At 36.1% G+C, this 23,116-nt stretch overlaps 2 protein-coding genes across 2 annotated transcripts; both read left to right on the forward strand.

Moving 5' to 3' along the window:
• The first annotated feature begins 9,128 nt into the window (after window positions 1-9,128).
• On the forward strand, window positions 9,129-12,519 carry LOC130740041 (uncharacterized). Its single transcript, XM_057592537.1, has 8 exons — window positions 9,129-9,723; window positions 9,818-9,912; window positions 10,037-10,140; window positions 10,325-10,425; window positions 10,528-10,631; window positions 10,895-11,332; window positions 11,431-11,562; window positions 12,083-12,519. Exons 1-8 carry the CDS (start codon window positions 9,466-9,468, stop codon window positions 12,240-12,242), a joined length of 1,392 nt encoding a protein of 463 aa, XP_057448520.1. The 5' UTR covers window positions 9,129-9,465; the 3' UTR covers window positions 12,243-12,519.
• A 5,044-nt stretch (window positions 12,520-17,563) lies between these two features.
• Window positions 17,564-22,265, forward strand: LOC130740042 (tryptophan aminotransferase-related protein 1-like). Its single transcript, XM_057592538.1, has 5 exons — window positions 17,564-17,732; window positions 17,846-18,152; window positions 20,065-20,348; window positions 21,417-21,718; window positions 21,862-22,265. Exons 1-5 carry the CDS (start codon window positions 17,671-17,673, stop codon window positions 22,065-22,067), a joined length of 1,161 nt encoding a protein of 386 aa, XP_057448521.1. The 5' UTR covers window positions 17,564-17,670; the 3' UTR covers window positions 22,068-22,265.
• The last annotated feature ends 851 nt before the right edge of the window (window positions 22,266-23,116 follow it).

A 23,116-nucleotide genomic window follows, 5' to 3' on the forward strand; every position in this document is an offset into this window, starting at 1 on the left:
GGTCACTCTTGACAGCCAAGGCGTTATGGCAAGCCTTCCATATAAAGTGCTTGATCTTTGGGGGTACGAAGCTACTCCAGATGGTATTCCAAAGGTCGATGGGGATTGCATGTGATGTCCCAGCTGTATTAATATCATCATTGATCGTTTGTTTAGCTGTTTGATGACCAGACTTAACACTATACTTGCCTGAAGGGTGATGAGGCCAGATAAATCGATCCTCCTCCTCAATGAGGCCCTTAGGGGTTTGAAGAGCCGTTGTAGCTTGTACTCTCGGGAGAAGGGAGAAGATTTTAGCGATGTTCCATTTGCCTGTTGTGGGTTCAATAATAGCATTCACCTTCAAGGGTTGTCCATTGTTCCACTGTTTGAGTGACTGCCCATTCCAAAGTCATGTATCCTCCCACATATCAACATTATTCCCCTTAGCGATAGCCCATCTGCCATTAGTCCTAAGAAAATCCCTACCATCCAATAGGCTGCTCCACATCCAAGAAGAGCCTCTAGGTTTAGTAGCTGTCAGAAGCTCACTATTTGGGAAGTAAATAGCCTTCAGAATTTTGGCCCATAAAGCACCAGGGTTTGTTAGCAGCCGCCATGCTTGATTGGCAAGATGGGCTATGTTTTGGTGTGAGAAATCCCTAAAACCTAGCCCGCCATCGATTTTCCTCTTTGTGAGTTGTTCCCATTTTTTCCAATGCACCCCACGAAGGTTGTGTTGTCCTTTCCACCAAAACCTTGCAACCATAGAGTTAAGGGTTGCACAAAAGGTCTTGGGAAACTTGATAATGGCCATTGTATATGTTGGAATAGCTTGAACAACCGCCTTGATCAAAACCTCTTTTCCTGCTTGATTGAGTAGAACCTCCTTCCATCCTGCTAGCTTACCTTCAATGCGTTCTTTAAGCCAAGCTAAGGAGTGGGTTTTATTTCTACCCCAAATTGCTGGCAGCCCTAAGTAAATCCCCGGGGAATCCCACACTTGGATGTTGAGTATACTAGCTAGCTGTCTTCTTAGGTTGTGGTCCAAGGTCCGGTTGCATATCATTCCAGATTTGTGAACATTGATTCTTTGACCCGATGCAAGGGAGAAGGTGTTGAGGAGGTGAGTAAGCTGGTAGGCCTCTTGAGTACTTGCTCTAGTGAAAAGCAGTGAATCATCTGCGAAAAAGAGGTGCGTGAGACTAGGAGCTGAAGGGGCCAGCTTGATACCTGTGATTGTGCCACTTTCCTGAGCTTGTCTAAGCATGTGAGAGAGAACATCTGCACAAAGAACAAACAAATAGGGTGAGAGCGGGTCTCCTTGCCGGAGGCCACGTTGTGGGGTGATTTTTGGTGAGAGGAAGCTATTGATCTTTAATTTATAGGTGACTCCTCTAACCAAGCTCATGACCAAATTGATCCAATCTCCATTGAAGCCGAAAGCATGAAGAGTTTTCTCTAAAAAGCTCCATTCAACCCTCTCATAGGCTTTGCTCATGTCAAGTTTGAGGGCCACATGATCCTTGCTTACTCTCCCCATCTTGAGAATGTTGTGGAAAGCTTCTTGAGCTACCATAATATTGTCTTGGATCATTCTACCTCCCACAAAGGCACTTTGGTTGGGTGTGATTATTTGGTCAAGCCCTCCTTTTAAGCGTGTCACAATGATTCTTGAAATAACTTTATAAGTGAAATTGCAACAACTAATGGGACGGTAATGGGTTGTTGAATCCGGGTTTGAGCACTTTGGGATTAAGGTAACCACTGTTTCATTGATTTCTGGGGGTAGACAGCTTGTGGAGAAGAAGGAACGGATTGCACGACAAAACACATCCTTGATTGTTCCCCAATGATTCTTATAGAATAAACCATTTAGGCCGTCGGGGCCCGGGGCCTTGAGGCTTCCTAGACAATCAACAGCTTCCTTGATTTCCTCATCGGTTACACTCCTGCATAGTTCCTCATTTAAGGAAGAGGGGACTGTGACATTGATGTCTCTGAGGCAATCTTCTATTCCTCGGACTTCACTTCTCGTGTAGATATATTGGTAGTGTCTAACAAAGACCTTCATTATGTCATCCTGTCCATCAAGCCAGTTTCCAGCGTCATCCTTCAGCTTCTCTAACCTGTTGGTCTCTCTCCTTTGAACCGTGGTGGCGTGGAAAAACTTCGTATTTCTGTCCCCCCATTTGGCCCATTTTATTCTTGACCTCATCCCCCAGTACTTCTCCTCTTGTTTCCACAACTGGTTGATTTTGGTTTTGAGCGCAGCCACATGCATCCAATCAATATCATTGTGAGGTCTATCATTGAGGTACGCTAGCTCTTGCTTGAGTTTTGTAATCTCCTTGTCAGCCGCTGAAAAGGTCTTCTTTTGCCAGCTGATGAGGTGTCGTTTGCAAGCTTTACTTCTGGCTTCATAATCTTCCCAGGTGCCTCCTGATTCATTCGAGTTATTCCATCCCTCCATAACTGTTTTCTTACAATCTTCATGGTCATCCCAAAAGGCCTCATAACGAAAAGCACGTCCACTCTTCTTCTGTGGTTTCGGGCCCAACATGATAATGACATGGTCAGAGCTAACCGTGGGGTGTGCATGGGCAATGGCATGAGGGTATTTGCTTCTCCATGCCCAATTGACAAGAACCCTGTCAATCTTCTCTCTTGTTACGAATCCATGGCGCGGGTTACTTTGCCATGTAAACTTTGCCCCTTTAAGATTCATGTCCATAAGCTCAGTAGTGTTAAGAAAGTTTCTAAAAATTGCTATTCTTCTATTTGCCTGGGGTCTTAAGCCATCTTTCTCATGTTGGTGCAAGATTTCGTTGAAATCACCTACACAACACCAAGGATAAGATCTCCTTAGGTGGAGTGTGGTGATATTGTCCCAAAGGTCCTTCCTCCTCCTTGGATTGGGGTCTCCATACACGAACGTACACTGCCATCCAATAATATCATGCTTCGGGGTAACAATAGTGTGAATGAAATTCTGGTTTTCCTCCATAACCTCAATCTCCACATCCCTGTTCCATATGAGACAAAGACCCCCGGAGAGTCCTATTGGTTCCACAACATGGCTGTGTTGGTATCCAAGCTTGATCCTGAGGTTATCCACACTTGCTCTTCTAGCTCTTGTTTCCATAAGGAACAAGATTGACGGTCTTTGCTTCTTTGATAAGTCTTTGAGCTCTCTCATTGTCGCGGCGGCCGTCAAACCGCGACAATTCCAACTAAGGATCATCATGGCCCCTTGGGGGGCAAGTTAAGGCCCGCCTCCTCGGCCGTGAAGTCAAGAGTTCCAACTAACATTTTAGCTATGTACATTTTTGTTGTTGTCAAAATCAGAAAATAAATTGTACTTAACGAATTCTAGACATAATTGAGGCCACTCGTAGCTTGTGTTTTCAAAGCCCAATTAAGAATGTTCAAAAAACAACGATCTGTTTACATCATAAACCCAACAAATGTTATTATTATTTTTTTGTCAAATTACTACAATGCTTTCTAGGTAAATTGGGCTTGGCTATCCAAGCTGTTGTTGGGCTATCCAAAATGGGCCATGCTTATAGACCCCACTTGAGCTTGGTCCGTGAGGTTACTCTTTATTCGTCTTCTTTGGCAAAAAAGTGTGATAGTTTTACCTCTTTTATTATTTATTTGATTGAAACTTTAATATGTAGCGTGTAAAACATAGTATAAAATACATATTAATTGTAGTTGAAAGGAAAAAATAATAATTATATAATTAATTTAAATTTCTTATTATTTTACCATAAATTAACTAATTTTCCCATAAAACATAATGATGGACTATGGAGTATGGATACATTTTTGATGGGGGAACACTCCATCATCTAACATAATGACTACATGTTGATTTGACTTGAAGTAATATAATTTGGACCCAACCACCAACCGGCCAAGCATTCCAAAAACCAAAATAACTTCCATTCCGATATATTCATTTTCTACCAAAATTTTTCTTTTTAAATTTTTATATTCATCTTTCCTATAACTAATATTTTTAAGATATGATCTATTATGTCACCAAATAATAGTTTAAGTGGTAAGAGTTAGAGAACATATGAGTTGGGTCGAGGGAGGTTCAGGGATCAATTTCTGGAGCGTGCAATTTATCCTTCTGATGTACAAAAAAAAAAAAAATATGATGATCTAGTATATTTTATCACTTATTTTATCAACAAGGTGTTAGTCTAGTGGTTAGCAAACTAATCCGTGTAATGATGAGAGATTAAGTTCGAATGTTGAGAAAAATATTTGTTAGAAGCGACATGTAACTGTTTCCCGGTCCCCGAGGGTTAGCTCAAGTAGTAAGAGTTAGGGGACATAAGGGTTGGGGAGGGGGAGGTCTAGGGTTCGAATCATGAAAGGAAAATTCGAAGGGATTTTCTAACTTACTAAAAACTAACATTTGCCTATAAAAAAAATGTAACTGTTTCCCGAACCGGACCAAATACAATTTTTTACTGTAACTAACTAATTATTTTTTCAATGAGTGAATCTATAATGAGAGAGAGTGAGAGGTGATAATGTGAGTCAACTCGTCTGACCTTATTTTGTCTTTAGACCGTCAAGAAGGTATTGGAGTAGAGTCTAATTGTCTTTGGGTGGGAATCTCGAAATCATGCCGTAACAAGGATGAGTTTGCGAGTCAAAACACCAATTAATAACACTCCAAACTTTTTTCATCATTTTCTCATTTATTGGTTAAAAATCACATGAGATTGATTAAAAATATGAGTTAAAATATCGAACTCACGTAAATTTCAATTAATCATTAAAAAAATTAAAAAGAGTATTAAAGTGAGTGTACGTTATATGGTTTTTGTATCTATAATGGTTAGACATGTGCCAATAAAATTTGGTAAGAATGAATTGAAGCACCAAAAGGAGAAGAAAGAGTGGACTTATCATAAATATTACGGCTAGCTTAGAGTTGTTGACCATCGATCACATTAATGGACCGGCTGACATTTCAAAGTTGGCGACCAAGAAGTAGGTCTAGAAGACTTGTGAAGCATTGAATTTCAATGAACACGCACGAGCTAGAGAATGTTACTAGCGATTAAATTAAGAACCAAATCAGACAAATGTCGATTAATCCAAGAGCTTATCCGGTGTTTAAGATGCTAAACACCTTAGTTTGTTCAACAAAGTGAGTCAGATCCTACGAAAGTTCCAAAATCTGACTAACATAAGAGAATGCTCTTTCTTTCTTTATTCCTTCTTTTGTTTTTTGGTTTTTTTAGCACATAGAAGAACGAAGCAATGCAATGCAACGTGCGCAATATGACAAAAAGAATCACCAAAATTAATAATATTGGTCTCAACTCAATAATGGAGGATTCGCATTGGCTTCAATTTGCAGGTATTTTGTTTGGTTCCCAGAAAGAAATGTTTATTATTGCACTCCTTCTCCTCCATCATAGATATAACACGGAATCTGCATGTGCTACTCAATCATCACATTTTTCTTTGCAACCAAAAGGCCAAAACCACTATGTTGAAGGCGTGCAAGCTACGCTCTAAATATTTGCAAATCTATATGTGATTTTGTTACATCTCTTAAGGGATATCAACATAAATTACTATGTTTTTCTTTTCCAATGTTGACATTTAAAGTGTTTATATTCACTAATAAGATATTGGTATAATGATAAACAAGTTAGACTCTCATAAAAAAAAAAATCATTTATTAGAAAGAGACATGTAACCTTTTTTTGGTACATCGAAAAGATAGACATGCAACCTTTTAAAGAACCAGTAATATCATACATAAAAAAAATATATTCTTATCTACTGCATATTTGATTCACAATTAAATTATCAAATTCTTTTTTTTTATATATAATGTGCATTTTTTTTTTGAGAACTAAAGGATCGATTATATTATTTAATAGGGAAAACCATGAGAACAATCCTTTCATGTGGATAAAAAGAAACGAACAACACAAGATTATAATGTGCATTATTAGTATGTTCATTTTGATTTTTTTATAAGTAAATGTGACCCCTTTTTTCCATATTACATGTATCAATTCAAACCAAGAACATCAACATCATGGCGATACTAGCTTTTCTGATGAAATTTTTTCTATATACAAAACTTGAACCCAAAACTTCATGGAAATCAAATATGTAACACATTCAGCAATCTGACTCCTTTTGCTAGTACTGAGTTTTTTATTGTTAACATTTTACTTCAAGATAACATGAATTTTCTATAAGTACCAACTATCAAGTATTTTTGAACAAATTAATCGTTCATTTTTTATTCCAATTTTATGTATTAATTATCAATTAAATTATTTTCATTTCAAAAAATAAATCAATAAAATTATTTTGGGTTAATCTTCTACTTGGTCCCTGTGGTTGTGTCGCCGTCTGAAATTAGTCCCTCCCCGGAAAATTTGAAAATCTAAGTCCTCGCGTTTGGAAAGTGTGTGGAGTAGGTCCTCGCCGGAGTTGGGAGCTCCGGCGAGTGATGATTAGGCTTGCTGACTAGATAAATTTTTCTAACGTGACATTAAAAAAAATTAAACAAAATAAAAAGTAAATAACATATCAGATTTTCTAATTTAATTAGTAAAAATAAACCCAATTAATAAAACTAACCCCTTATAATATGAAATTAAAACAAAAATACCAACCCTTAATCTGAAATTAACCCCTAAATCAAAATAAACCCCAAAATTAAAATCAACCCCCAAAATCCCCAAATCAGAACCAACCATGGAGCTTCTTCTTCTTCCTGTTCCAGCATCACCTTCTTCTTTCTGTTCCAACTTCTTCAATTGGGCCATGCCCTCTTCTTCTTCGTTACACCGCCAAGCTCCTGTTATGCCGGTGATGGCGGCGTTTTCCAAGCTCCTGTTTCGCCGCCATCACTGAACGCTTTCCACCATCAACTCGCCTTCTTCCTTCGATTTCGATCTGAGCTCGCCTTCTCCTTATGGAAGTTGGGGTTTTCGTTTGGTATGGATTTGGGGTTTTTGAGATTCACGTTTTGCAACCCACACCCAGTCGCAACCCACCCCACCCTCACCCGCAACCCACCACAGAAACCCAACCCCCCTCTCCCACTCCTCCATCTTCATTACATGCAAGAAGAAAAATCTGAGAAAAAAAGCTTGCGATGGAGGCCAAGAAGGCTCTGAATCCATCGATATGCTCTATCAATCTCCATCAATCTGCTCTGATTGTGGCCTCCGCACCCAGATCTCCTTTCACATCAGAAAATCGGGACATGACTTGAGGGGTTTGGCTGGGGAGGAAGGTTCACTAAGGTTTTGGTGGTTGAGGGTGGTGCGATGGTGGGGGGGGGGAGAAGGAGCGCTCTCCTCCTCCGCTGGTGCGAGGGTGGTGCGCTGGTGCGATGGGGGAGGGGGGGCACAGTGCGATGGAGGGGGCTTTTTGCATCTTATCACTTGTATGATTTGAAGGGTTAAGTAGAGGAAAGGGGAGTGGGAGTGGGGTGGGTCTGGAATGCCAGAGGCCAGAGGGTATTGATGGTGATTTTGGTGAAGAAGCGTTGATGGGGAAGAAGATGGTTGAAGACCCAGATGATGATGATGATGATGATGATGATGATGATGATGATGAAGAGGGTAGAACATGGAGAAAGTTTGTTATTCAGAACTTTCTTTTGTGATTTTTAATTTTTAATTAATAAGTTTAATTTTAATTAATTAATTTGGGTTTTTAATTTAATTTAATTTTCTTAATTTAATTTTAATTTTCTGATGTGTAATGTTTATTTTATTTTTTAAAATCCATGTAAGCATTATTGATCCACTCAGCGTGCCACTTCATCACGCTCCGGCGAGGACCTGCTCCAAACAAATTGCAAACAAGAGGACTCAGATTTGTAAATTTTCCGGGGAGGGACTTACTTCAGACGACGAGACAAAGACAGGGACCAAGTAGACGATTAACCCAATTATTTTTTAAAACACAACATTCTTTAATGAAAATTAAATATACGAGGATAACCCTCATAAGAGCAATAATTACACCACGTCAAAGAAAGACCCAACATGAATACATGATCAACCTTATCACAACTTTTGTCAAATAATTATTAGCAAATTATCCTCCCCATAAATATGATTAACCCCATCAATAAAAATGATTATAAATTTTTGAAAACATATTTTGATTTTTTAGTTATAAAAGCTAGAAAGAAAATTAATTGAATTTGCAAGTTTTTAAATAAGGATAATTTAGGAAAGTTAATAAAAAAATTTACAAATTTATTACTACACCGCCAAAAAAATCATTTTTCTTAATCCTAAAGAATTAAATAGAGTAATTTTTAAACTATAAAACATATTTATTATTTGAAATGGTATTTCTTAAAAAATCACAAACAAACACCCTTGTATAAATTTCATCGACAGACATTAATTAGAAGATGATGACCTATGTTAATTGGATAAACCCTAAACTTATCCATCAAAGCCCATCTCATCCCAAGGTCCATTGACATTAACAATGATATCCAATTCCCTTGTAAAAAAAACAAAATGCTCCCCTCTCTCAGAACGTGTGTCATCCACAATCACGAAAGCGCGTTACACCCCCCTCGCACAACCAACGAGCTTTTATGTTATGTTGGTTTTAAAATTCACAATTGGTAGGAATTTTAAATTGCAAGCAAATATTGAATGGATAAGGTGAATGCAGTTGGGGTTGGCTACAAAAGCTGGCACACCAGCTCACTGTTCCAAAGAAACACCTAGAAACTACTAATATCTAGTAATTTTTTCTTCATTACATGTGGAAAGAAACTAATGTCTTTAGTAACTAATATCTAGTATAAGTAAATCTATTTTTATCTAATTTTCGCCTACTTCATAGCCTAAAATTTTGTAGTATTTTATTTGGATTTGGATTTGGATATAACCTTTTTCCAATTCAGGGTCCCCACTATAATTGTCCAATACAAGTGGCACAACTTAGACCAGACTTATTTTTCTTCTCATAAATCATAATAACAATTATTTTTTTATTCTATCACTAAGTAATAGACAATTGGGACTTTGTGATTGGTCATCGACATTGTGAGGTAGAAAACGAAGAAAATGTGGGAAAACTGAAAAGACCATGTTCAAAGTCTGAAACAAAAGGGCAAAAAAAGAGAGAAAATATAAATTAAAATTAAAATAAATAAATAAAAAAACACAACCTTTCAAGTTTCAACCCTTTATGAAGGTTTCATTCATTCATTGTTACCATTCCAATTGTTCCATGTTCATGGTTTCAGCGTAGAGCAAGTTCGTTCCTTTTGTGTATGCAATAGAAGAGGGTTTCTTTCAGCATAAAGGGTCGTAACCGTTTTTGCGTTTAACCCTTCTAACCGCTGAAAAGAGCCTTCTTTTTCTTCTGTGTTTTCGTTTGTGAATTTGAGATTTTGAGGCATTTAAGGACGGTGTTGTTGTTGCTGTTGTTGATTCTACGAGAATGATCAGATTATGGATCAGCTGTCTGCAATTGGTGGAGCTTTTTGTGAGCTCATTGGTTCATTTGCTATATGGGTTTTACATATTTAGTTCTGCTGTTGCTGGAGATCTCTCACAGGCTCTCAATGATTATTTTCATAAGGCTAATTTGAATGATGTTGAGGTTGAGGAGAAAGTGGTTAAGGGAGAGAATGAAGGAAATGGTGATGATCTGCCTCCTATTGTGCTTGTTCATGGGATTTTTGGATTTGGCAAAGGGGTGAGTCTCATTGTTTTGCTTTCTTTGTTCTCTCTTATGATCAAATTTCATTTGTTTTTCTGTTTTGGTTAATGTTTTTTTGTTGATTTCTCAGAGATTGGGTGCTTTGTCATACTTTGGTGGGGCAGAGAAGAAGGATGAAAGGGTTCTTGTCCCTGATTTGGGCTCTCTAACCAGCATCTATGATAGGTGAGTGCTTGGTTTTATATTTTGAGGTTCTTAATCCTCTTGGTTGTGTCATGTGTGTGTGTTTGTTTTTGTCCTATGTTTTGTTTTTGTAACAATTCTGAAAAGGGTCTGGTCTGTGCCTCAGGGCTAGAGAGTTGTTCTATTATTTGAAAGGAGGCCAGGTTGATTATGGTGAAGAGCATAGCAAGGCTTGCGGACACTCGCAATTCGGACGAGTATATGAACGAGGTTCGGAGATCTTAATGCTGTGTTTGTTGTTTGTACCTTTGTCTACCCACTATCCCAGATTGTGATGCTCTCATCATGTCATATAGCAATGTCAAGTGAACATTACATCAAATATTCAAAATGGACTTTCCCTTTGTGTTATTCTGATGTGACATGAAAATGTCTTTTGTTGTGTGCTCTGCAGGGCACTACCCTGAGTGGGATGAGGATCACCCAATTCATTTTGTTGGCCACTCAGCTGGAGCACAGGTTGTTCGTGTCTTGCAACAAATGCTTGCTGATAAGGTTGGTCCTAATATTATGTGTTTTCACTTTTCAGCTCACGGAATGTATTTATTTATTTTGGTTTTCAAATTTCTGATAATTTGATTTTCATATTGTCTTCAGGCATTCAAGGGGTATGAAGACACTTCAGAGAACTGGGTATTAAGCATCACAGCCTTATCTGGAGCATTTAATGGGACTACAAGAACCTATTTAGATGGCATGCAGTGAGTTCTTGTTAACTCTTGGTTATGCTTTAACTTGGAACTGGTTTCTAGTTATTCACCTTTAGTTAGCTGACTTATTTCAATCTCAAGAGAGTTTTTTAACTGTTCCTAGAATAAATTGAAATAAAAAAGTATGCATAATTTGGATGATACATTTATAGACTTTCTTTCTTCAACATTATAATTAAGGCCTAAATCCCCATTAGTTATATTAATCAAGCCTTAAGTGCTGAACTAGTCTCTTCAATTTGAGTTTGTTTCAGGCCAGAAGATGGGATTACATTGAAACCTATTTGCCTGCTACAGCTGTGCCGAATCGGGGTGATCATATATGATTGGTTCGACATTCCCTGGCTGAAGAACTACTACAATTTTGGGTTTGATCACTTTAACATGTCATGGAGAAAGATGGGCATATGGGGTCTTGTTGATTGCCTCTTGGGGAATGCAGGTCCATTTGCATCAGGAGATTGGATCCTTCCTGATCTCACACTGCAAGGGTCTATAAAACTCAACTACAAACTCCATACATTTCCTAACACATACTACTTCAGCTACGCGACCAAGCGTACAACGAAGATCATGGGTGTCACAGTTCCTTCAAGCATACTTGGATGTCACCCATTGCTTTTCATAAGAGTTTTGCAGATGAGTCAATGGAGTCATCCTCCAGATGTTTCTCCTCCTTATAAAGGATACAGGTGGGTTCTTAAATGCAATTGATGCTGTTTTCACCTTCCTACGGAAGTACACAATTATAACTTGGATTAAGCTTGATCAATGAATATTATGTGTTCAGGGATGAGGACTGGCAAGACAATGATGGAGCACTAAACACGATATCAATGACTCATCCTCGCTTCCCAATTGAACACCCTAGCCTTTTGGTTGAAAAGGATTCAGATTGCCAACCCTTACAACCTGGCATCTGGTATGTAAAGCTACCACCTTATTCTTTTTGCTTAATTGTCCTATGCATAGCATCTTGGGTGAGTCAAACCTTGCATTGTTTCTTATAATATGGAATAATAGAAACTATTTAAATTCACCAACCAATGATTTGTTTCTACAAGTGCCATTAAGCTTAGCTTTGTTTGGGCTGTAATGTTAGACAAATTGATTGACTATATCAGGAGATCATTGCACTGCTGCACCCTCATTTTATACTCATTAGTTGCATTGAAATTTAATTAACATAGATGTATATTATGTATCCCCCCAAAAAATATAGACATTGCTGAGACAATCAGAGGAACAGACATTGGAGATTCTGGTTGCAAATTACATTTTGAGTGATGTCATTTAATATGTTATGAAGTCAAATATGTACTGCTTGTTTTCAAATCAAGACATCTTTGTTTGAAATTTACTTGTTATGAAGTCAAATATATTATATTTAGTTGTTAAAATTGTTCTGTGCCCTGACCAAATTATGCTATTTGATGAAACAGGTACTACAAGTTTGTGGAGGGTGATCATGTGCTATTCATTATTAATCGGGAGAGAGCAGGAGTCCAATTTGACTTGATCTATGACAGTATTTTCGAACGCTGCAGGAAGCACGTATTTAGGAAGAAGCTTCCAACATTGCCTAATGAAGTCCATCACTAGCACACCATGTTATACTCTCCCTTTCCTTTATTCAATTAGAAGAGAAATATGGAAAAAAAGAAACAGGCCATTCATTTCCATTAGACGCCCCTTCGCTTCACCTTTGTAAATGTAAATTCATTTTCTCACCTTTCCCCTCATTTTTATACCACCAACTGCTGTAATTTTTAGGATTGTGAGAGATATCACATGCCTTAGTCAATAGGTTGTCACAATCACAATAGTGTAAACAATTATCTCAATACAAAAATTATTGTGAAATTCAGTTCTTTTGTCATGTTCCATTGCTTTTTCTGAAGGTTCATTAATCATTATATTTAACCTTCTAATGTTGAGTGTTGGCAGACAGTAATTGCATGATGAAACCCCATAGACTACTACCAATGACCACGTTTTGTGTTGTCTTGAGGATAAAAGGTGGCTTTTGCTTTCGGAAATTCACATGTTAGGGATGTTAGTCCTTAAGAAAATGGCCACTGGTTATGGCAAAAGTAATCCCCTTATTTCGTTTGGTTCATGGGTTTTATGGATTTGGATCATCTAGCAAAAGGCTAAGCCCACTTAATTTAAATTTCATTTGGACTATTTTGGAGAAAAAAAGACCTTGAACTTTAGTTTTCCCCTTTACCTTCCAATGAATCAAATTCCATTTCTCTTCCTGTGTTTTCCCCCTTTGTGATGTAAGTTTTCTCAGAGATTTGGGTGCTTTATCACACTATGATGGGGCAGAGGACAAAACTGGAAGGGTACTGGTCCCTGGATTGGGGTCTTTAACAACTATCTAAGATAGGCGACCTAGCCCATAAATAAAGCCCACTCAAAAGGGGTGGGGGAGCTCTCTCTCCAATTTTTATGGACAATAAAAATTCCTTCTATTTTAAAATAGTCAGCTAGTGCACGTTGGTGATTAACTCCTGCAACATTAACTTTAATGTTTTTTTTTATAGATTGGAATGAAAAAACCAAAACCAATAATAGAAAATTAACAGAAGCAAAAATTAGCCATTCTCCAATAATTGGAGAGCATCCATTGGAGGAGAGGACCATGTCTTAACACTTTTCCTCTTCATAATCCTCAATAAAGCTAGAAAATCAGTCATCCTAGTCTCTGGAGATATGTTGGAAGACAACTCCCAGTCTTGCTACACTAAGATTTTCGCTTCAGTTGGATATGTTGCGCAGGAGTGGAGATTAAGAGGACCACTGCGGTTGAGGCAATTCATGACTTCCAAGCAATCAAACTCACAAATAAGTTTTCGAGCACTAACGCGTAAGCCAACGTAAGACCTCGGATTAGAAGCTCAGCTAAATAAACATCACATGTACCTTCAAAGCTAGTAAAACCAAGAATCCAAGCTCCATTATGCATGATCTCGAATCAACCCCCACAACCTATTTTCGAATCCCTCCTATTATAGCTGTCATCAGTATTTAATTTTAACCATCCAACCATGGTGCAATCCAACCTCCATGGTTCTAAATCTGCAAGTGAACATCCCAACAAAACGATGAGCATAAATAGCATTCAAAATACTGAGCCAACCTCCATGGTCCTTGTTAATGTTTCTTTGATAATTTTTTTAAGTTGTGACTATTTTTAATATTTTTTTCTCATTAGTTATTGTTATTATTATTTGATGGATGAACCCACAAACCCATTAATTTGGAACTATTTTTTTCCTTTTGTTGGGCCAGACTGCTCAATTGTGGGCTGTGATAAGACTTTCAACCCAAATAATGAAAGTAGGCTTTTTTTTGTGTGACTTGGACCTATCTCACCATATCGGCCACTTTACCATCCACCCTCACGACACCCTCATCCACTTCCCCTTCAAGCTCTCCCATGCACACCACATCCCTTCACAGTGATTCAACAGCTTAAGGCACTATCTATCTGGCACGACTTAGCCATGCATGAATTTGCACGAGAGGAAAAGTATACCAATCAGTGATGGAGAAAATACAGGGGAGGTGAGACTTGAGAGAAAAAAAAACACACACACACATCTTAGTTGGTTGGTCGCGTCTTTGATATATTAGTCGTGCCATATAACTTTTTTCATTGCTTATTCGGCATTGCAGGCTAAATGCCGAATACACAAAAGCACTGATTGAAGAATTTGTCAAACTCGTCAAAATAAAGTACTATATGTCACCAACAATAATTAAAAGCGGCCAAATAAACCTGTACGTAGGTAAGCACTATAGTATGGGAGGACAAATATCTTGTTACACCAATTGATATAAAATATTAGGTAATCATAATCCATTTAAAAACATATAAGGGTGAATAAAGTGAGTAATCATAATCCATAAAATATAATTAAGTGTGAATAAAGTGAGTAATCATAATCCATAAAATATAATTAAGGGTGCATAAAGTGGACATGTGCTACCATCTGCAATAATTAAACAACTCTTTTCTTTCCAACCCTCGTTTTCATCAAAAAAAAATATACAATGCAAAAAATCAAAGTGAATATTATAGAATATTAAGTAATCATAATTCATAAAAAGTGTAACAAATTAAAAAAAAAACCATAAAAAGTTAAGGGTGAATACAGCTAGCTTTCTTTATTTTACAAATCAATTCATTTTAGATTAGTTTTTTAAATGTATATTTTCAAGGCCGGTGATGATGTATAAACGTCAAAGAGTGCCCAGAAATAATTCAAGTAGTAGTTGACGCTTTTTTCTTTGTGGTCTTGTGGATATACTATTTAATGATGACCTTAAACTCATATTGGCGAACTGCCGCAAAATACTGGAGTATATGTTTACAAGATATCATTTAAAAGATCTAATCATAAATTCATAATTCTGCTGGTAGGATTGCTCGGCAGTGACAGGTCTGACACTCCGACCTCACAATACAAGTGATAAGACTATCCACAATGGTTTCAACATTCAACACCACTTTTTCTCTTCCCAACACTCCACATCACCTTCTCTCTCCAGTTCAACACTTCATTCAACTTTTACCCACTCCAATGGTTTTTCATTCAACACCCTACCCCCTACCCCACCACTTTTATTTCATATTTTGATTTAATTTTATATTTTTCGTTTTATGATTTCATAAAATTAAAATTTACGATAAAAATTAAATTAAATAAACTATTATCGATTTAATTTAACTTAATTTTTTTTATTTAAATTAAATTAAATTAACGTAATATTTTTTTAACGTAAATTAAATTAAAAACTTAACAATTTAATATTTTTTAAATAAAATATACACAATAATTTATTTTATTTTATTAACTTCAAATGGAAGAAAAGAAATTAAGCACACAATAATACATTTTATTTGCTTAACTTAAAATGCAAGACAACAAACTAAACACACAACACACAAATAACGTAATTAGTACGATACAATTCTGGGTGTTGAAATGGTAGTTGTTGGGATCCATTTCAAAGCAAAAGGGATAGTTGAAAGATAATAAGATGAATAAGATGATGGAAAACTTGGTTTTTTTTTTGTGTCCAAATCAAACGAACCAAGTCTCTATTTATAGAGAAAAAAATATCATGAATTTTGGTAATTTTTTTATATTTTTTAAAATTTTTTTTGAATGAAATAATTGAGTTGGAAAGATTAGGATAAAAGAAAATCGCCCGGACGAATTAAAACGCGACACGCGTCAGCCATCAGAACATATCTCTCTCCTCTTGACGCGTGGCACGCACGCGCCTGTCGGTGCCCAACCGACGCGTGCCACGCGTCCCACCACCGCAGTCCCTGGGTCCCACAGCCTGCCATTTCTGCAGGTCACGCGTCTTGTTGGCGCGTGTGTGGCACGCGCCTGGCATTCGCCAACCAGGCGCTGCCACGTGTCACCGCACTCAGGTTTAAGCTGTGTTGAAAATTTTCAACACCTCTCTCCTCCTTTCAACTTTCAACACCATATTTCAACACCATTAATCACCCATTTCAACATTCAACTCCCCCCTTTACACACCATTGCTGATAGTCTAACATATAAATGTGAGTCCATATATATCAAGCAAAAATTAGTCACATGCTGAAGCCAGACTTCATATTTTTATATGGGCTGGAAACCAATAATATAGGTGGATTACATCATTTATCCAGGCCAAAACCTGAATGTATTAGGTATATAAGCTCTTTTACTTATACATTAACATGTCAATTGTTATTCAAGAAAAAAGTTGGCTTGTACGAACATTTTTCATACGAATATTGGCAACGAATCACTTTAATTGGTTCATAATGGCATACCTCTGGTTTCTTGCTCACACCAATTTTAATTGGTTCAACTTAAAATTGTTGCATTTTTCTTACCACGTTTCATTCGTACCATCAAGCTCAACTTAAAAATAATGCATGTAAATGACACGATTGAATATAAAATGTGTTGATATGTTTTTCTAGTGGGGAGAGTACGTAGCTGTCCCTCTCCTAGCAAAGTTGAAACACTAATAATGTTATGTTTATCTCACATTTTCATCTAAACTTAGGGTATGAAAGAAGAAGAAAAGGAGAAATGTGAAATACGGGTGATGATGTGCGTGATAGAAATATACAGAAAAAAATATGAAACAATTGATTTGGAATTAAAATAAAAGAGAAAATTGGTTTAATGTATTAAATCGAAATTGGAAAGATATTGCAAATATTTAATATTGTCTTATCTTAGAAGACATACATGAATTATGGGGTTGTTTAAATGACCCATGATAAAGTTTGAGTTAAATAACCCATCATCCAATCACATTAGAGTTAAGTGAGTTGAAATTTCTATATTTTATTTATTAATTTATTTCAACTCATTTATCTCCAATATGATTGAATGATGAGTTATTTAACCGAAACTTTATCATTCAATAATCAAATAACTAAAATGCAGCTATTTAATAATTACAATATTGATCATAATTAATAATTTAAAATATAACTAATAACTAATTAATATTATTTTATGGTTTAAACCACACATATCTTTCACTAAAAAATAACCTTGTGTAGGTTGACCTACGATATTAAGGAACTAATTAATATTATCATTAATGTAAAACTCAAGACCCTTTTACTTTCTTAACTGGTACCTTATGCTTACAATGAACATGTTATATTTACCTTTCACTCTAGGGAATGGTGTAAAAAAGTTTTAAATGTTTAAACACAAACGTTAAATGTGAAAGAAAAAATTAATCCATGATAAGATTGGTCTTTGAATGGATGAACACCAGCAAAAAGTTGAAAAAAAAAAAAGAAATTAAGAAGAGAGAGAGAGAGAGAGAACCAAAAGACCTGGAGGAAATTGTTTTTGTGTTTGGATTCATCCACCTACCATGTATCCCCTCGGTATATATATGTATTACATACATCACATTGGAGAACATTTATAATTAATCAACCCACCAAAGAGTGAGAGTTTACCACAAGAGCATATACCCAAGCATGGTGGTCTCCAAGGCTTCTCCTCCTGTCACTTGTTCCGATTCCACCATTAATCTTGAGAAGTAACTCATGATCAACCTCTTTTCTTTTTCATATCAATTTTTCCCAAAGTCATATAATTGTTGTTGTTGTTTTGATTATATTAAATGATTAATTTGTGGTTGTGTAATTGCAGGGGTGATCCATTGGTGTTTGGGAAATACTGGAAGAAGAAGAGTGATGAGTGCTCGGTGGTGATTCAAGGGTGGGAATTTTTGAGTTACCTGAGTGATACCAGCAACGTGTGTTGGTACATGTTGCCAGAACTCAAAGGTGCCATTCAAAGGCTTCACCATGTTGTTGGAAATGCCGTCACCCAAGATAAGTACATAGTCATTGGAACTGGATCCACACAGCTTTTCATGGCTGCTCTGTTTGCTCTGTCTCCTTCACAAACCCCTGATCATCCCATCAATGTGGTTTCTGCTGCTCCTCACTACTCGGTGATATACTTACCCTCATTTCAATTATCTTAGCAGATCACTAACCATACTTACCCCTTTGTAACTAGATTTTTTTGGTGTTTTTATCTTAATGATTGATACATTATTTATCGCTCCAATATATAATTTTAGAGTTAGAGGTTTCACAATGACATGGTCTAGTATGATCTGTTTACAAACCAATAATTAAGATCAGGTATTAATTTTATGTGAAAGTTAGAACTTAGGGTTTGTTTGGGAGTTTTTGAGGAGGGGGGAGAGGGGAAGGGAAAGGGAGGAGAGAAGAGGAGAGGGGAAGAGAAGGTAAGTCCCCCCTTGTATAGAGGCTTTAAAATTCCATTAAACCCCCAAATTTTAGGAAACTTCACAAAATAATTAGAGGAGGGTCTTAGATAGGGGTTTGGAGGATTGTCAAGAAATACTCAAACTCTTACCTCATTATTAAAAAACTCTCAAAAGAAAGGAGAACTTCTCATTAGTCTCTCCCTTCCCTTCCCACTCATCCAAAATTCTACTCACAGACGCTCTTAGTTGACCAACACACCTTCTTGCTTATTTCCCAATACGTTTAAAGCAAAATCTATGTTGAACATTAAAGTATAAGTGAGGTGATTGGATTATATTCCTCTCATGTCATATGATAATGTTAAGTGAAAAATTGCATCTCTCTTATAATGAATATTCAAAGGCTTTCACCAATTTCCACTATTTATTACATGTGAAGATGAAGATAGACACAAAATATTAATACAAGGAAACATGATAGAGTTTCTACGTGAGTGAATTGTGATCCATAAGTGACCACATATGTTAGCAACATACTAAACCAAAAGTGTGTAATGGTTTTCTGTTGAAAAATTTTATAACTAATTATGGTAGAGTAAAATAAATTTTATATGAAAATATTGATGTTTTGAATTTTTTTTCAGAATTGAGTTCATATTCAAAATAAATTCTGCTAGAAGTTTGAAAAAGTAGCTTTTGTGCTGTTGTACATAATTCATTGTGAGATCTTACAATTGGTTTTGACATTATTGAACAAAATTCATTTTTTCATAAATATTTTCAAACATACACTTTTCACCCACTTTTACTATAGTTAATTTTATCAAAATCTCTTTCAATTATTTTTTATCAAAATCAAGCGTAACATTGACCCAAACACGCAATGGATATTTGTTGTTATTAAACTTGGAGTCAAAATGCAGTGAATATCTGTGCTTTTGGTACAAGGAAGGGGGGATTGGGGTTGAAATTGGGTTGGGCAGGGTTCATCTCAAGCATACGTTGGTAAGGGGGACACACAAAAAAAGTATGCGGTGCAAAACACTATTGTTATGCATAGGTTGGTTTTGGGCTTCTCCTTAATTAACCCAACAACTTCCTCAGTAGTTTTAGGCCCAAAACTGAAAACATGTTTTTGGAAGTACTAGGCTGTCGAACAAAAAGAGAGTAAACACTAATATTTGGAAACACACAACATTGAAAAAAAGAAATTAAAAGAAACTTGCAACAAACAATCAAACATATGTCCTCGAATGATAGCTCAAGTGGTAAGAGTTAGGAGACATGTGAGTTAGGTGCAGAGGTCTTGGGATCAATCTTAGGTGGGTGCAATTTATCTTCCCGATGTAGAAAAAAAAACAATCAAACATATTCACGCAGCCACATGTACATGTAGTTATAGATTCTATAAGCAAACATGGATAACGTGGGTGTGTCTGATAATCTCGATTTGGTCAACCTTAGAAAATTAACTCCTCAAACTAATATTAGCATGTATTTTAATTAAGATGAAAACTTTCATGTTACATTCAATTGGTGTCTAAACACATAATTGATCTAAGCTTGCATCATCAATGATGATTGATTATTGTCTTATGTCTAATTGAGCGATCAATTAACTTGGCAGGAATACAAACCAGAGATTGATGTTTTGCGTTCAGCAGTGGTTCAATGGGCTGGTGATGCTGGTGTGTATGATAAAAATGAACCTTACATAGAGGTGGTGAACTATCCAAACAACCCTGATGGAACAATTCGGGGACCTGTGGTGAAATCTGCAGCTAAAGGAAATCTGGTTCATGACTTAGCCTATTATTGGCCTCAATACACTCCCATTACTCATCAGGCTGACCATGATGTTATGCTCTTTACATTCTCCAAATGCACTGGTCATGCCGGGTCTCGTATCGGGTAAGTGTATGTTTGGATAACAGTTAAGTACAGAAAAATCATCTTTCATATTTAATTAGTTTATGTTGAAAAGTCCACCGTGACAGCTGATTTAGTTGAATAAGTCAACTGATTTAGTCAATTAAGTCCCTATATAAGATGAAACAACACTGACCTTTAGTAACTCTTATTTTGAGTTAGCTCTCATAGATTCTAAGAGTTTATTAGTTTAATAGTAGGCTAAAAATCACTTTTGCCCCCTGATGTTTCAAATTTGTTTAAATTTTGCCCCTACTCTATTTTTGTCGATGTTTCTACCCCTCATGTTTTCAAACAGTGCACCGTCTACCCCTCCGTCAGTCAGACGTTAAAAAACTAACGGAATGAGTTGATTTGGCTTTTTTTATAAATATTTTTTTGGACCTACCACGTGGAAATTACAAGTGAAATTGGAAAAAGGGGGCATGAGAGATTCAAACTCAAGACCTGTAAGTAGCAAAACATGCATTTAACCAGTTCAGTTACATAAATAATTAATATATACATCAATCAAATTTAATTTATAGCATTTTCTTGATCATCATCAACTTCATATACTCCTCTTCATCTCTCCAATCCAGTCACGAACCTCTCCTGAGAAAGTCTGACTGACGGAGTGGTAGACGGTGCACTGTTTGAAAACATGAGGGGTAGAAACATCGAAAAAAATAGAGTAGGGACAAAATTTGCACAAACTTAAAACATCAGGGGCCAAAAATGCTTTTTAGCCTTAATAGTATTATATGCAAAACGATTCAGATTCTTTAATATAAAAACTTATCATACCTCATTTTTCTCTTTATCTTCCATTTTTTATCACATCACATCATATAATCACATCCAATACTTTTCTTTTTTGTTCCTTTATCTCTCTGGGTGTAGACACCTAATAAATATTTATACTAATATAAAACTATGCTTTCACTCAATAACTTCAAAATTAATTAATCATTTGGGGTAATTGCTTCACGGTATTCATTATAATCAAAATTGTACACATGTAATTTCTTTATTCATATGTGCTTAGTTTTGATTTTGCTGTCAATTAAGGTGGGCAATTGTGAAGGACATTGAAATTGCAAAAAAGATGACAAGATTTGTGCACTTGGGCTCCCATGGCGTGGCAAAAGAATCCCAAGCTCGAGCTGCTAAGATCATGGGAGCTATTTGTGATGATTACCAAAAGTTTGAGTCCATTGAATCTGAGCTCTTCTTTGGATATTGCAAAAACATTCTCAGGGAAAGGTGGGAGAAGTTAAAGGGGGCTATTGAGAAAAGCAAGGTCTTCACATTGACCAAGTACCCAAGGGCTTATTGCAACTTTGCTAATGAATCCTTTGAAACATACCCTGGTATGTTTTTTTCACTTTTTAATTATCGTTTCTTTGTTTTCGCCTTTTGTATCTTTTTTTTTAAACTTGCAATCTGAACTCTGAAGTGTGGTTTTAATATGCATGTCTACCTTTTCTTCTTTTTTCTTTTAAAATTCATACAGCTTTTGCATGGCTGAAGTGTGAGGAGGGCATAGAAAATGGTGAGAGCTATATGGGGAAATTGAAGATCCGTGCAAGAGGAGGACCAGGATTCGGTGTTGGTCCAAATTATGTGAGGCTTACCATGATTGGCATGGATGATGATTTCAATGAATTGCTAAAGAGGTTGTCAATGTTAAGTGCAATTCAGATTTCTAATAGTAGTTAGTTAGTATTTACAATTGTTATCAATTAGTCAATTAATAAGAAGTCTATAAGTGACTCTAAATAAATGTGTAACTTGTGAACCAAGTAAAAGAGGTAAAATTGTAATAATGTGTATTTTGTTGAAGGGAAATGCTCTTTGTTATAAAAGAGCATTTCATGAAAAGCAAGAAACATCAATCTTCTTCTTTGTTTTCTGCAAGATATTTGTTGATTAAAACTTCTCTTTTAACTGGTATATTTGTTTTATAAAAAAATAATAACATGCCACACACGAAATAACATGAGTTTTAGACGCATATTATTGGGGTTTTTGGGCTTCCTTCCTATGTGGAGAAAGACTCAAATTTGTAAGACCACTTTGTCTCACTTAAACAAGTGGAGAGGGGTCAGCTAGTGTTAAAAGAGAGGTCTAATTTGATAAGAGAAGCAAAGAGAAAAATGAGAGAGAAGAGAGGCAAAACTAGTTTGCACAAACCCAGACCAGCCACACGAAATTATTGATGACAATTAATTATTATAAAATTCATAATAGAAAATAAAATAAATGACTAATATTATTATCACAAATAAAATTCTTAATAGGTACATTTACTTTCTTTAGTGTTATTTTGAAATTTGTTAATAATAATTATTGGCATGCAGTTTTAAGATTTGATGTTTAACTCTCTAGGTAAGTTATTTCCTATTTAATAATAAACGTTATTACGCATATTTGTTTTTAACTGAAGTAGGATTATATTTTTTTTTTTTTGATAAACGGTCAAATTCATTAAGAAGAAATAGCAGCAACATCCATGGATAGAATGCCTTCTAAAGCATAAGGAGCATCACCTATCCAAACAAAACATTGACCAGACAAGGCATATTTTGCCATAAAATCAGCGGCCTTATTCGCACCGCGACAAACATGACTCAAACTAAAAGAACTAAAACTAGATGACAAAGCTACGCAATCCGACACTACCGACGCTAAATACGAAAAATTAGAGGAAAACGTAGACCATGCACCAACAACTTGCATGTTATCAGTTTCAAAGACCACATCCTTAA

Source organism: Lotus japonicus, chromosome 2 (genome assembly GCF_012489685.1).
Source record: "Lotus japonicus ecotype B-129 chromosome 2, LjGifu_v1.2".
Classification (NCBI taxonomy): domain Eukaryota; kingdom Viridiplantae; phylum Streptophyta; class Magnoliopsida; order Fabales; family Fabaceae; genus Lotus; species Lotus japonicus.

What these genes read in the sequence shown, in the direction of transcription:
- LOC130740041 (XM_057592537.1), top strand. Translation starts at nt 9,466, where the DNA reads ATGATCAGATTATGGATCAGCTGTCTGCAATTGGTGGAGCTTTTTGTG. An exon ending in CGGACGAGTATATGAACGAG is followed by an intron (nt 10,141 to 10,324) that starts GTTCGGAGATCT and finishes TGTGCTCTGCAG; the next exon opens with GGCACTACCCTGAGTGGGAT. An exon ending in AACAAATGCTTGCTGATAAG is followed by an intron (nt 10,426 to 10,527) that starts GTTGGTCCTAAT and finishes TATTGTCTTCAG; the next exon opens with GCATTCAAGGGGTATGAAGA.
- LOC130740042 (XM_057592538.1), top strand. Translation starts at nt 17,671, where the DNA reads ATGGTGGTCTCCAAGGCTTCTCCTCCTGTCACTTGTTCCGATTCCACC. An exon ending in CTGCTGCTCCTCACTACTCG is followed by an intron (nt 18,153 to 20,064) that starts GTGATATACTTA and finishes TTAACTTGGCAG; the next exon opens with GAATACAAACCAGAGATTGA. An exon ending in CATGCCGGGTCTCGTATCGG is followed by an intron (nt 20,349 to 21,416) that starts GTAAGTGTATGT and finishes CTGTCAATTAAG; the next exon opens with GTGGGCAATTGTGAAGGACA.